Raw genomic sequence first — 15473 nt, 5'->3', positions numbered from 1 at the left:
AAGTCAAATTAGCCATATCATAACTTGAAATAATAGTTTGCAAGAAGTTCTTTCAATTCATCTACGGCCACAATTTGCCTCTACAGAACATATAATTGAGAAAGAGGAGGGTCCGTACTACACTCACCTTGGATCTGGCCCGAATGTAGCAGCAGTGAGAGAGATGATGGAGAACAGGTAAAGTGGATCTCAACTGCTATGTTTACATGCAATAATGTTTTCACTGGCTCCAACACAAAAAAATATAGAACTTTTTTATTTATTTAAATGCATCATTTAAATTATATTTACACGTATACGTAAGCAATAAGGTACTCAAGGCTGTGCTGTATCGTGAATAAGTCACGGCTGAAGCGAGTGGAGTGCCTACAACCCCTTCATCCATGACTTATTCACAATACAGTACTAGCCTCAAGTATCTTATTGCTTTTATAAAACGGTTACATCACAATACAAATATTAAAGCCAAAAAAATATGTATCAATGCAACTTTCATGAAGTAAAATCACTAAAAACCTTCCTTCTGCCGAAAAAATAGTCCCTGACCGTGAACAGCAACAGAAGTTACATTATTACGCCATTAAATGGCGGCAAAGACTGAATTGCTGTGAACACGGAACAAGACGCAACTGACAAATGCTTTGACTAGCGCTGTCTATCACGGGAAAACCCCTTAAAAGATATTGCAGCTGACATTTAAACAGATTTTTTATTATGAACATAGGACTGGCCTGAAGGAAAATGCTAAATCTGAATGCAGGTAATAAACTCACTCGATTGATCTCTTTCTCACAACACTCTTCTACATAATACATTAAGATTGTTCAATGAACAATATCAATTGAGAACAAACAGTTTACGTTGCAAAGAGCGGTTGCTAAGGGTGTTGTGTAGTGATACACAGAACCGTTGGGTGAAGCGGTCATAACCGTGTTTTATCTTGAATAAAACACAGCTATTGACCAATCATAATCAAGGACAGGAACTAACCGTTTTATCAATTTAATTTTTTAATTTAAAATGTATCTTTTTTACATTTATTGCTTACCTTTTACATTGGGTGTATCAAATGTCAAATTTACTAAAATTACTAATTTTTTTTTTTAAATCTTTAAAAAGTAATAACATTATTATTTAATATGAATTATTATTGTTTATTGTTTTTACACATAAATTGCATTTTATCAAACAGTTTTCTTTACAAATACAATTTTTTTTATAACCAGACTTCTCCTATTGATCTATTAGTAAAGTGAATTGCTGATTATCAGGTTGCATGTAAATGTAGCTAATTTGTTTGCATCATTAAAGACTAAAAATCTAGCTTGGCAACCAAATCATGCTGAGTGTGTAACCCTGTTGTGCAATGTTTTTAACATTGACAGAGAAGTATATATGTAGCTATAGACTTCTCTGCATTCGATCTGCAACCACAGATGCGTTTTAGCAGAAACACACTTTCATTCTCTCTAGAAGTTGAAACAGGAAGCCCATAACTAAGTTCAAGGGGCCCATAGAGTGATTCTCACCACAGAGGTTGAGAGGTTACTACTGAACTGCTATAATTATTGAAGTCTGATGTTGTGGCGATACTATTTCCCATCACCCGTGCTGTGCATCCAAAAGTATGACACTTGCAGTGTTTGCAAGAGAACTCTATATTGATATTTCTCAAACATCCTTGTTAGAGTTTCTTGTTTCAGACCCCTAACCCTAAATATTATAAATAATATAACCCATCTTATTATCTGCAAACTGAATTTTAACAAATGAAAATTGCATATAGTTTTGTAAAAAAAAAAAAAAAAAAAAAATCTGAATTTTAAAATGTTTCTCTTGTAGGTAGCTACCTTTATATATTGTATGAAGGGGGTCTGTTGCAAAGGGATCATCATATTTGGGGGTCCTTTGCAATAAAAAGTTTGAAAACTCCTGTGTTAAAGTGCTTAGAATACACATAACTCAATGCACTTTTTTCATCACAGATACGGTGAGAAAGGCAATGCAGTCCGTGTGGAGGTTGTGGTGTATACTGGTAAAGAGGGGAGGAGCTCACAGGGTTGCCCAATCGCCAAGTGGGTGAGTGACCTATATGAAATATGAAGAAGAGCTTGCAAAATGTCTGTTTCTTCATACACAGTGTGCACATGTGTTGAATTCTGCAGATCATACGCCGAGGAAGTGAGGAAGAGAAGTTGTTGTGTCTTGTGCGGCAGCGTGCTGGTCACTGCTGTCAGAACGCGGTGGTAGTCATTCTCATCCTGGCCTGGGAGGGGATCCCACGCAGTGTGGCTGACAGGCTGTACCAGGAGCTCACACAGACTCTCTGCAAATATGGCTCGCCCACTAGCCGCCGCTGTGCCCTCAATGAGGAGTGAGTCACAAGTAACATACGGACAGAGTGTGTGGGAATGATTCACGTACACACTCCCTCACACAAATACAAAAGAACATTTGGAGGTTGCTATTGATGAAGTGTTTGTGAAGTACTTTTCTTTAAGCTTTTACACCACAACTCCTTCGCACCATCATTTTGTAACTGTACACTACACTGAAAAGACCTGGCTAGTTTAGTTGTATGTCAAAAAAGTTATAGAAGCCCTATTATGCTTTTTCACATTTTCAACTTTCTTTAGTGTGTTTTTCATGCTGTTTGAGCATAAACAAGATCTGCAAAGTTACAAAGCACAAAGTCCACTCCAAAGGAAGTTATTCTCTATATCAGTAAGCACTTTTCCTGAACTCCCTGAAACGCCTCGATTGTAGTCTTACCGTTACCGTATCCCTCATTTAAAGTCCCCCTGTAGTCAATAATTTTATCCCTTAAAACTCATCTTTGATCACTAAAATGACATATTTTAAAAAAAAATTCTGTGAACATAATTTCATGCCTTAAAATAGCTTGAATGTAACTCTACACCATTGCTTCATTTAGTATATAGAGACCATGAATATGCAAATTAGTCTCCGCCTCCACCCAGTCGCGCGAGCTCAGAATACCTGATCCACTCATTCGACTTTACTGTAGTATACACTACACAATGGCAAGGAAATACTGGTTTAATTCAGCTGTATATGTTTGAACCAGAAACTGATTCAGAAGTAGAAGAGTGAATTATACAGAGAAGTCTACAAATCAATGTATCAGAATGATAATGCGTTTTATTTATCACTCTACAATGTCAGACTTATAGAGGTAATTGATATGATTAGCCTTTTGCTTGACTATTTTAACAAACAACTAATAAAGTGTTGCTAATGTTACAAAAACCATGTTTCCTCCGTTCACAATCTCAGTGTCAAACGGATGCCCTCTAAAAATCGGCATCCTTAGAAACACTTTGAGCAACTTCGAACATCAGTGGAGAAAGGCATCATAACATTGTAATATACATCATATACATAATTCACCCGCTATATTGCTAAATGTACCCGATTTTTCTTATCAACAGAAAAATATAAAGATAACCTGGCTTCTCTTGAGACCCCCCTGCTTCGCAGCATAGTTAATGATATGCTAAAGTCCGCCCGCACATTCACGTGATTGGTTAAAACTTATTTGTGAAGGATGATTTCAACCCATGTTTTTGAGACTGTCTTTGGTTCACTGCAGTTTTAAACAGAAAATACTGTGAATGATGAATTTGCACATGGTTTGTCTTAAAGCATATTAAAAACACCACATAAACATATAAACAACATTAAAAACTTGATTTTCACCACAGGGGCTCTTTAAATAATTCTTTCCCAAGGCATACACAAAAAAGGGGGGTGAGGCTTGGTTGAGTTGAGTTATTAGTGTGTTAAAACACGTGGTTATGGTGAGGGCGTGACATTCCCGAAACACACTCAAAGTGGTTGACCAATCACAACACGTTGGTCCAGTTAACCAGAGCACATTGCGCTTTTTGGAAGAAGGGGCTTCATAGAGACAGGAAATAAACTGAGCATTTCTGACAGACTGGGAAGAGAGGTGCTGCAACAATGTAAAATATGTGAAAAGTGTTTTTTGAACATTCAAGCATGAAAATCTATTCTAGTAGACCCCAAAAACTAAATCAAGACTTTGTAAAAAAGGCATAATATAGTGGTGAAATAATGTCATTTTCTGTTGAAAAATAGCACCACCAGCAAGTTCTGTATTGTGGTATATTATTGCACTGTAACTTACCTCATCTTCTTCATCTCTCCTGTTAGTCGTACCTGTGCATGTCAGGGCCTGGACCCAGAGACCTGTGGTGCCTCTTTCTCCTTTGGTTGCTCCTGGAGTATGTACTTCAATGGCTGCAAGTTTGCACGAAGTAAAACGCCCCGGAAGTTCAGACTGCAGGGAGACTGTCCCGAGGAGGTGAGCACTAGATGGACTCGTTGGAGATATACTCTCAGTCCATTGATTTTCAACATTGGCACACTGGAAATGTGTGAAGAAAGGCTTTGTTCTGGATCATAATACTGGTTTTCAAAATCCTGCCAACAAGCCATAGTAACTTTAAATGAGATGTGCAACTCTCATGAGAATATCCTGTGTGAGTATACCTGAATTACCTTGTTTACCTGAACCAGTTTAACCTGTTGCCATCTAGTGGCACTAAGTAATAAAGTTAATAGTAAATCACTAACACTCACACTTAAATCAAGGGGCAAATCCGTAGAACAGTTGCATGACTTTTGTGTGGATTTCACTTCAACTTTATTCACACAATAAAGTTTAACCAGATGCGAAATGTGCATTGAAATAGTGCTGTGCCATTGAATATTGAACAGGTGCTTGATTTGCAGTGGTGAAGTGACGCTCTGTTTCTTTACAACCAAGCTTTTAGAAGCATCCTGCAAGATTGCAAATGTACTGTTAAAATCGAATATAAACAATAACAGTGGCCGCAATGCAAAGAGCATTTGCTGCATGAAATTATATGCAACGTTATGGGTAACGCTTTACAATAAGGTCTCATTTGTTAACATTAGTTATGTATTAAAGGTGTCCTAGAACTTTTTTTAAAAAGATTTAATACAAGTCTAAGATGTCCCCTGAATGTTTCTGTGAAGTTTCAGCTCAAAATACCCTATAGATTTTTTTTTATTCATTTTTTTAACTGCCTATTTTGGAGCATCATTATAAACGAGCCGATTCAGGGTGTGTGGCCCTTTAAATCTTGTGCTCCACGCCCCCGAAGCTCACGATTGCCTTGAACAACAAAAAAAAAGTTCAAACTCCTAATATAACCCTCAAAATGGATCTTTACAAAGTGTGCGTCATGCAGCATGTCTAATCGCGTAAGTACAGTATTTATTTGGAAGTTTACATTGATTCTTGTTTGAGGCTGTGCTCCGTGGCTAACGGCTAATGCTACACTGTTGGAGAGATTTATAAAGAATGAAGTTGTTTATGAATTATACAGACTGCAAGTGTTTAAAAATGAAAATAGCGACGGCTCTTGTCTCCGTGAATACAGTAAGAAACGATGGTAACTTTAACCACATTTAACAGTACATTAGCAACATGCTAACGAAACATTTAGAAAGACAATTTACAAATATCATTAAAAATATCATGTTATCATGGATCATGTCAGTTATTATTGCTCCATCTGCCATTTTTCACTATTGTTCTTGCTTGCTTACCTAGTCTGATGATTCAGCTTTGCATCTCCAGACGTTAATACTGGCTGCCCTTGTCAAATCCCTTTCATAATGTTGGGAACATGGGCTGGCATTATGCAAATATTGGGGCGTACACCCCGACTGTTACGTAACAGTCGGTGTTATGTTGAGATTCGCCTGTTCTTCGGAGGTCTTTTAAACAAATGAGATTTATATAAGAAGGAGGAAACAATGGAGTTTGAGACTCACTGTATGTCATTTCCATGTACTGAACTCTTGTTATTCAACTATGCTGAGGTAAATTCAATTTTTGAATCTAGGGCACCTTTAACTAACATGAACTAACAATGAGCAAAACATTTGTTACAGTGTTTAGTAAGCTTTGTTAATAAAAATATTCACGTTCATGTTAGTTCACCGTGCATTAACTAATGTTAACAAATACAGCTTTTGATTTTAATAATGTATTAGTAAACATATTAGTAAACACAAATTAACTAACTAAGTAGTTAATTAATAAATGCTGTAGAAGTATTGTTCATTCTTAGTTCATGTTAACTAAAGTAGTTAACTAATGTTAACTGATGAAATCTTAAGTGTTAATCGTCAAGATTTTTTTTCCTAATTAATACTTTTATTCAGCAAGGATGCATTCAATTGTTTAAAACTGCAAGTAAAGACATTTATAATTTAAAAAAAAGGTTTCTGTTTCAAATAAATGCTGTTTTGAACTTTCAAAAATAGAGTCATGTATCAGGGTTTCTATACAGATATTAAGCAACACAACTGTTTTCAACATTGATGATAATAAGAAATGTTTCTGAGCAGCAAATCAGCATATTAGAATGATTTCTGAAGGATCATGTGACACTGAAGACTGGAGTAATGATGCTGAAAATTCAATTTTGCCATCACAGGAATAAATTACATTTTAAGATATATTAAAATAGTAAACAATCAATTTAAATTGCAATAACATTTCACACTGTTACTGTTTTTACTGTATTTTTGAATCAAATAAATGCAGTCTTGGTGAGCATAAGAGACGTCATTTAAAGGTGCCCTAGAATTAAAAATTGAATTTACCTTGGCATAGTTGAATAACAAGAGTTCAGTACATGGAAAATACATACAGTGAGTCTCAAACTTCATTGTTTCCTCCTTATATAAATCTCATTTGTTTAAAAGACCTCTGAAGAACTGGTGAATCTCAACATAACACCGACTGTTACGTAACAGTCGGGTTGATTAATATGTATGACCCCAATATTTGCATATGCCAGCCCATGTTCAAGCCATTACACAAGGGCAGCCAGTATTAATGTCTGGATGTGCACAGCTGAATCATCAGACAAGGTAAGCAAGCAAGAACAACAGCGAAAAATGGCAGATGGAGCAATAATAACTGACATGATCCATGATAACATGATATTTTTAGTGATATTTGTAAATTGTCTTTCTAAATGTTTCGTTAGCATGTTGCTAATGTACTGTCAAATGTGGTTAAAGTTACCATCGTTTCTTACTGTATTCACGGAGACAAGACTGTCGTTATTTTCATTTTTTAAACACTTGCAGTCTGTATAATGCACAAACACAACTTCATTCTTTATAAATCTCTCCAACAGAGTGTAATGTTAGCTTTAGCCACGGAGCACTATCAAACTCATTCAGAATCAAATGTAAACATCCAAATAAATACCATACTTACGCGATTAGACATGCTGCATGAGGAACACTTTGTAAAGATCCATTTTGAGGGTTATATTAGCTGTGTGAACTTTGTTTATGCTGTTTAAGGCAAGCGCGAGCTCCGGGGGTGGGGAGCACGAGAATTTAAAGGGGCCGCGCACTGAATCGGCGCACATTTAATGATGCCCCAAAATAGGCATTTAAAAAAATGAATAAAAAAAAAATCTATGGGGTATTTTGAGCTGAAACTTCACAGACACATTCAGGGGACACCTTAGACTTATATTACATCCTTTGAAAACACGTTCTACGGCACCTTTAAAAAAATTTAAAAAATAAATAAAAAGTGAAACCCCAAACTTTTAAACAGTAATGTAGTTTCAGCTTTATGGTAATTTAAATCAGCTTTCAAACTACAATATTTTTTTGATTTTGTGGTTAGGAGGAGAAGTTGGAGAAAAACTTACAGAATCTGGCATCAGATTTGGCACCCGTCTACCAGAGACTTGCTCCTAAGGCCTTTCAGAACCAGGTATGAATTACATCATCAAAATGAACTCTGTCACAGTGTTAAAGCTGCTCTTAAGCAGGGCTCAGCAGTAAAATATGGTAATTAATTAAGTTGATTATGTGACTTTTGATAATGTTGTGATTTCTAGCCACTTTATTTTGCAACGCAGAAGTAAATGAATGTGCGAGACTTCCGATCCGTTAGGTCGCTATCAGTAAATAACTAGAAGAAAAACATAGCGCTGTAAAACTATTTGTGCCACAAACCAGTGTGCTTATGATTACGATAATAAAACAATATGACAGCAATATAAAGCAGTGTAACTGGCTGTTATTTGTACAGCTAAAATAACTTGAAGCGCATGACACCGGAAGCCTCACACTTTCAAGTTACAAATGGCCGTGCCTGCTCTTAAGTTAAAAATAAGGTGGATAGCATCCTAAACAAAGCTAACTGAGCTCTGTGTACATTTTTAAGGGAAGTATGGTAATGATCTGTAACCCATCAGGTGGAGCAGGAGCAGCGGGGGAACGACTGTCGGCTGGGCAGGAGGGAAGGTCGACCATTCTCTGGTGTGACTGCTTGTGTGGACTTCTGTGCTCATGCCCACAGAGACACACATAACATGACCAATGGAAGCACTGTGGTGAGGCTCACCTCCACTATCACAATGCTATTGTCCTTACTTTTTCCATTTCCTTTAATAACACCATTCGGAAATGTTTGCTCACATACATTTGCTTCCTGTGAACTGCAGGTATGCACTTTAACCAAGGAGGATAACCGTGCAGTGCGGAACATTCCAGAGGACGAGCAGCTGCATGTCCTGCCGCTCTATAAGATGTCTGACACGGATGAGTTCGGCCATGTTGAGGGCCAGTGGGCCAAGATAAAGACTGGGGCACTGCAGGTCCTCTCTTCCTTCCCAAGAGAAGTGCGGCTGTTGGCTGAGCCCGTCAAGTCAGCGCGTAAGAGGAGGCAGGAGGCTAAAAGAGCCCATGCTGAGAAACTAAGCGGCCTGGAAAGTAAGCAGGTCACCCCTGTGAAAGTCAAGAACGAGCCTCTTAAAGGTATCTCCAGTTCAGACTTCTTTCTTTGGAGCCATGTCATTTTCACAATGCATTTCACAAAGCTAGTTTAAGGCAGGGATTTTCAATCCGTTCCTGGAGCCTCTCCAGCACTGCATGTTTTGGATTCCTAATTGAACCCAGCTGAATTAAATCTTCAGCTGATTTGTAGAGTACTTCATGACATGACCTGGGTGTGTCCAATAAAAGAAACATTCAACATGTGCAGTGCTGGGGAGGCTCAGGATCTGTTACTCTGGGTGCTTCTCAAACAAGGCTGCGTCTTAGTGAGGCTGCATATCTCGGCAGCCACGTCATCAAGAGGGCTGTCTCAATTTGAAGGATCCTTGGAAGACAGACTTTTGTGTCCTTCATTCAGCTCATTTAGAAGCATGCAGTATCATTCATGTCTTTCAGTCACCCACAATCCTTTGCACACATTCCAATTCACGAAAAACAACTGACGGAAAACGAGTTGATACTGAGCTTCGCTAAGTTCATTATGAAATGTAACACAAAAATAATGTTTTCGGAGATGAAGGCATATATGTTTTCTTTTGTTGTGGTGTAAATTAATCACATAAAACTAAACTTACAATAATATAAGCGACTGGGAGACCACAGACGGTTGTCATTAACTATATTGCATTAATAAAAAGCCAGTTAATAGTAATAGTTAAAGGTGCTACAGAGGATGTTTTGTTTTATACATTTTTGCAATATTACTTGAAACTGTCTTTACTAACTGATAAAAGACTATTTATTAGGTGCACTGAAAGGAATTAATATACATCATCTTTGCATGAGGTAGGACCTTAAAAACATCAGTTCCTTGTGAGAGACGTGCACGGATTGGCCCTCTGGCTTGTCAATCACTGTCATGACGTTCCTTGTGAGAGACGTGCACGCTCCAGTAACTTTCCACGCCGCATGCAATGTTTTGTCAGGAGTAACAACTGCAGATTATGAGTTACCTGCGGTGAGTCCGACATAATGAATCCTCTAACACGACACAGCGAATGCCGGTGATAAACAAACACTCATGCACGAGTTTTGGGAGGTGTTCCCTCGAAATGAGCTGTGAAGGAGGGGGGTTGTTCTTACGCATGCGCTCATTTCAAAAACTCACTAACAGTCTTTGGTTTCTCAGTCGTCGAAAACATCCTCTGTAGCACCTTTAATAGTATTAAGTCAAGTCAAGTCATCTTTATTTATATAGTGCTTTTTACAATGCAGATTGTGTCAAAGCAGCTTTACTAGTATTATAATATTACAGTTAGGATTTTTCCAAAATGAAATTTTAAAAGTATTTTTGTGCTGTGGCGGTGGAGGCGGGAACATTTGTGATGTAGCCATGTGCACTTAATAAAAACTAATCTCATTCTAGTGTTCAATGCTGCTGAGGAGTCTAGCTTAGAAGCCTCAGAAGGACTGGTCTAGGAAGGATGCAGCCTCACTAGGATGCAGTCTTCCATTTGAGAAGCACCCACAATGTCCTCTAGAGCAGTGGTTCCCAACCCTGGTCCTAGTGTACCCTGAGCCATAGGCCAAGCCTGTGTAAGGCTGGGCAAGGCTTAGCCTTTCCCTGGCCATGGATTTGAGACTAGTGTGGAATTTTCTCACTCAAACCACTGCCTGCTGCTGCTGCTTCTGATTGCTTTTAGAGGGAAAAGCTGCCCACAACTGCTGGTTTAGGATCAGTTTTCTCCATAATAATAGCATATTTGGGAAATCCAGTGAGTATCTGTGTTTGCGCTCTGGAGAACGTCAAAGGATTCTGTTTATAATGTGTTTTTACAGTGTTGAGCAATGTAGCCAATCACAAACATATCTGTTGATTTCTTAAACACAACAGCCAATCAGAGGTGTAAAGTTCACCCAAAAATGAAATTTCTGTCATTAATTACTCACCCTCATGTTGTTCCAAACCCATAAGACCTTTGTCCATCTTTGAACACAAATGAAGATATTTTTGATGAAACCTGAGAGTGTTTTTTTTTTTTTTTTATCCCCCATAGAAAGCAACGTATTTACCACATTCAATGTCCAGAAAAGTAGTAAAGACATTGTTAATCAGAACGCAAACTCAGTGTAACGTGGTTAGTAAATGTGGGAAGAAGGAGGCGGGAACCGGCGAACATTCAATGTAACTTTAATGTAAAATAAACAAAGAACAAAACGAAAGTAATGCCGGCAGACCCTCGCGGACGTCTGCCGGCCACACAAACATAATAAAACATAACGTAAAGTCCAGGCCTGGTCCTCTCTCGTCCTTCACTGTAGTCGCTCCTCCTTTTATGCTCCCGGAGCTCCTCTGTGAGGGACTCAAGGCCGGTGCGCCTCCCAGGTGGAGCTCATTAACACTCGCGCCACCGGCCTCGCGCCGTTCCCTCACGGCTCTCGCCCGCCCTGGTCGCCACATACCCCCATCGCCCCTCGCAGGCCGGGGGGTACTCCCGAGACTGCGCTCTACTCCCCCCCGGGGCCTGTCTCGGCGGCCGCAGCACCTGGGGGTAAGGACAGACGAGACGAGAGAAAGGAGACGGAAGCAAGGGGAGCGACAGGACGAGAGAGGGGAGAGAGGAAAAAAGAGAAAAAAAAAAAACTTGGTCCGGTTCCCCGACACACTGCCGCTCGGTCCTCAGCCAGCCAGGAGGCTCTTCCTCGCGGTGCCATGCGGTGGCACTGGACGCTTGGTGGACGGCCCGATCCTCGACCGCCTCCTGGCGGCCGGCGATGGCTCCTCCGGACTGAGGGCAGCCGGCAGCGAGTCCCCCGTTCCCTGCTCCTCCCCTTTACGGCGAACGGCGGCGACTCCTCCGCTCCCTCTTGGACGGCAGCCACCCCACCTCGTCCCAGGGGCACGGCCTCGAGCTCTCCGTCCCACCTGTCACTAGGCTCCAGCACCACCGCCTCGGGCAGCCTCTCGCGGTCTTCACACTCCCGCGCTGCCCGAACTCCGCAGCACCGCAATCCCCCTCAGCAGCGAGGGCTCTCCGACAGCATGTCCCTCCTTCCTCCCGGGTTTCGGCACCAATGTAACGTGGTTAGTAAATGTGGGAAGAAGGAGGCGGGAACCGGCGAACATTCAACGTAACTTTAATGTAAAATAAACAAAGAACAAAACGAAAGTAATGCCGGCAGACCCTCGCGGACGTCTGCCGGCCACACAAACATAATAAAACATAACGTAAAGTCCAGGCCTGGTCCTCTCTCGTCCTTCACTGTAGTCGCTCCTCCTTTTATGCTCCCGGAGCTCCTCCGTGAGGGACTCAAGGCCGGTGCGCCTCCCAGGTGAAGCTCATTAACACTCGCGCCACCGGCCTCGCGCCGTTCCCTCACGGCTCTCGCCCGCCCTGGTCGCCACACTCAGTATTGGCCGGCTTCTGCGTCAGCATCACATGCATGCGTCGTGGTGCTCACGTGAACAGCATCGGCCAATAGCCGGCGTTCTGATCTAGAACCTGGAAGCCTGCACTGTTGATACGACGTAAACAGAGCAGGAGACTGACAGGGAAGAGATTATTTTTGTTTTGTTTTTGTGCTCAAAAACTATTCTCATCGCTTCATAACATTAACGTTGAACCACTGTAGTCACATGGGCTATTTTAACGATGTCTTTACTACTTTTCTGGACCTTGAATGTGGTAATTATGTTGCTTTCTATGGGGGATAAAAAACCTTTCGGATTTAATCAAAAATATCTTAATTTGTGTTCCGAAGATGAACGAAGGTCTCACGGGTTTAGAACGGCATGAGGGTGAGTAATTAATGACAGAAATTTAATTTTTGTGTGAACTAAACCTTTAAGTTTAAAAACTCCAGCGTTTTGAGTGGTGAATTCTGAGTTCTGCATGCTCGCAAATCCTCTCATAATAACGAACAAAGTGTAGACATTTTGTAAATAAGAGATTCGTTGTGCAGACAGTTTCATTTATTATTATAACAGAACTTTGTGAGAAGTAAAATAACAGCTTTTTATTGTTTATAAAGGGAGCTCTCTTTGCACGCTTTCTGCCGTGCCAAATCCCGCATACAGTATGCTCACTTTTCTGTTAAAATTAACAGTGGTTTGTGAACGTAGATGCTTTAATAACAAATACATTTTCATGTGCGTTCATGTTGGGCTGTGTAGGTTGTGCGATGACACGTAAATTGAAGCTATTACAGGGAAATTTATGTCTTTAAAAGGGGAAGCACATCTCCTTAGCTGTAATGAATGGTCCACTTTATTGAATCTGATCCAAAGTCAACAAAACAATGACGTGACTATATGAACAAAACAGTTTTATACCCAGTATATACAATTTCTTTGGGAGACTTTGGGGTAGCGCCCATGCCATTAAGAAACGTTGGCTGAGAAGCCCTGACGTGACTTGAATTTGGCGTTGTGGCTCTGGCTTAGGGAGTACTGTGGGATTGCAGGGCTCCTCATCCACATGTCTCACAGTAAACAAGGAACCGCTTAGCAAGAGCGCATAGTCAGTTTATTCCTCAAGAGTCACTGGGATGTTGCTATCGGGCATTAGATAGTTGAACCACTCATTTAAGACATTGCGAAAAATGTCTTTTAGAGCTACCTCATTGAATCCCACCAGGTGGCACAAAACTCCTCCACATAATCTTCAAGGGCATGATTCCCCTGGCGCAAATGTAGCAAAGCAACTGTTGGGTCTATTGTAGGCGTTCTAGCTATCTGAAATGAATAGTCCACTGAAGGCAAATTGATTTCAACCCATGTGCAGTTTTATTGAATATGATCCATAATGAACAAAACAATGACTTGGCTACATGACCGAAACATGACCGAAACATGACCATAGAAAACTCACTAACAGCGGTTACACAAATAAAGCTAGACAAAAGAACAATGAAGCAAGAGGGCTATTTATACATAAAGTCTAATGACTTAACAAGACACACCTGAAAGCAATGATCAATGAACCAATGAGAATGTGACATATAGACAAGGGAACCAATCAGAACAAGACACATGAGACATGTGACAGGATAAGGGAATCACATGACAAACAGGAAGCATGACTATGAGTAAACTTCAAAATGAAAGATCTGAAAACAAGAACATGAACAAAACTCAAAACCAAATGTGACATTAGCCTTACCCTGGAGTTGGTTTACCCTCCGCCTATGCCCCCAGCACTGCATATTTTAGATGTCTCCCTAATCAAACAGACCTGATTCAACTCATCAGCGCATTAGTAATGTCTCCAAGAAGTTAAATAGGTGTGTCAGATAAAAGAAACATCAAAAATGTGCAGTGATGTGGGTGCTCCAGGACCAGGGTGGGGAACCACTGCACTAGAGCAGGGTGTCCCAAAGTGTGAGCAAGTGTGTTCCTTGAAAAATCTTTTTTTCTTTTTTTTAAAAAAAAAAGATCATTACCATATCTGTTATTGGACACCAGGGTTATTATAATATACTAAAACCATTAAAAAATTACACTTTTGTTACTTGAAATAAAATAAACAACTGAAAATATATTTTTTTTAAAACTTATTTTATTTCAGCTAGTTGCCAGGGCAACATTTCTCATTTTCATTTACTTTACCTTTATGTACTAAAATAAATAAAACTTAAATAAAAGTGAATATAGACAACAAAATTACTAAAACTTTAACTAAAATAAAAAATAAAATAAAATAAAAACTAATTTAAAATAGTTATAAAAACTATAATAGTATCTCATTGATACTAACACTCACTTAGTTAATCTTTAAAAAACACTAATAATTCTTTGATAAACTTTATTATTATTTAATTATTCAATAAATTATTTAATAAGCAAATTTAAAAACAATAATAACTGAAAAGGAAACTTTTTATTTCTAAAACCCGGATGACCACTGAGATTCTGAAGTGTGCGTACAATGGACACTTTCATGTGTTTTATATGGATATACATAGAGATTAATTTGACTACAGAATCCATTTTGTTAAATACTTGAAGAGATAACTCCATTTTTATGAATTCTCACAAATCATGTTTTTTTTATTGTGCATTCCAAGTAATATATCAATCAAACTGCAGTTGGGTTGTTTTGATTAAGTAATAATAACTCTAAAAAATACAGGTAAATTAAAAAATTAAAGTTAATTGAAAGTATGTTTTATATATATATTAAAAGTTTGTTTTTTAGCAAAAGCAGATAACTCCACATTTCATGTTTCATAGTTAAACAAAACCCAAGTAATTGCATTTAAAACACACTCAAACACACATGTGCACGCACACACACGCGCGCGCGCACACACACGAGCAAAAGGACAACCAATTTTTCAGCATGTAAGTCGTGTATGGTGTACAAGGACTTACAGGAGTCGAAATTATAAATCCTCGATCACTTTTAGTCAGCTTTGACAAAACTTCCCTCAGCTAGCGCGTCTTTTTGAAGTGACTAGAAGCCTTGTCACCTGACCTGAATACTGTGCGCTGATTCGCTAAAACGGACTTATCGGTTTCTGTACACAAATAACAAGGGCGCTTGTCGGCTTCTGCTGTAAAACGCGAACTTGCGATGCCTGACAGTGGACAAAACCGGCTTTTCTGACAAAATGGATTTAGGGTACAGAACGTGCTATAT

At 39.4% G+C, this 15473-nt stretch overlaps 1 protein-coding gene across 4 annotated transcripts in view; it reads left to right on the top strand.

The window, feature by feature from the left end:
* Positions 1-15473, top strand: part of tet1 (tet methylcytosine dioxygenase 1) — a 53624-nt gene that overhangs the window by 33697 nt on the left and 4454 nt on the right. For all 4 annotated transcript variants that reach the window (XM_048204266.1, XM_048204265.1, XM_048204268.1 and 1 more), the window contains 7 exons: positions 87-177; positions 1986-2079; positions 2166-2374; positions 4198-4348; positions 7736-7825; positions 8313-8450; positions 8562-8874. In XM_048204266.1, the coding sequence (XP_048060223.1) occupies positions 87-177; positions 1986-2079; positions 2166-2374; positions 4198-4348; positions 7736-7825; positions 8313-8450; positions 8562-8874 (1086 nt within the window). The remainder of the gene's footprint in view (positions 1-86; positions 178-1985; positions 2080-2165; positions 2375-4197; positions 4349-7735; positions 7826-8312; positions 8451-8561; positions 8875-15473) is intronic.

Source organism: Megalobrama amblycephala, linkage group LG10 (genome assembly GCF_018812025.1).
Source record: "Megalobrama amblycephala isolate DHTTF-2021 linkage group LG10, ASM1881202v1, whole genome shotgun sequence".
NCBI classification, from domain to species: domain Eukaryota; kingdom Metazoa; phylum Chordata; class Actinopteri; order Cypriniformes; family Xenocyprididae; genus Megalobrama; species Megalobrama amblycephala.
Note: the sequence above shows the minus strand (reverse complement) of the source record. Positions and strands in the feature narration are given on the sequence as shown.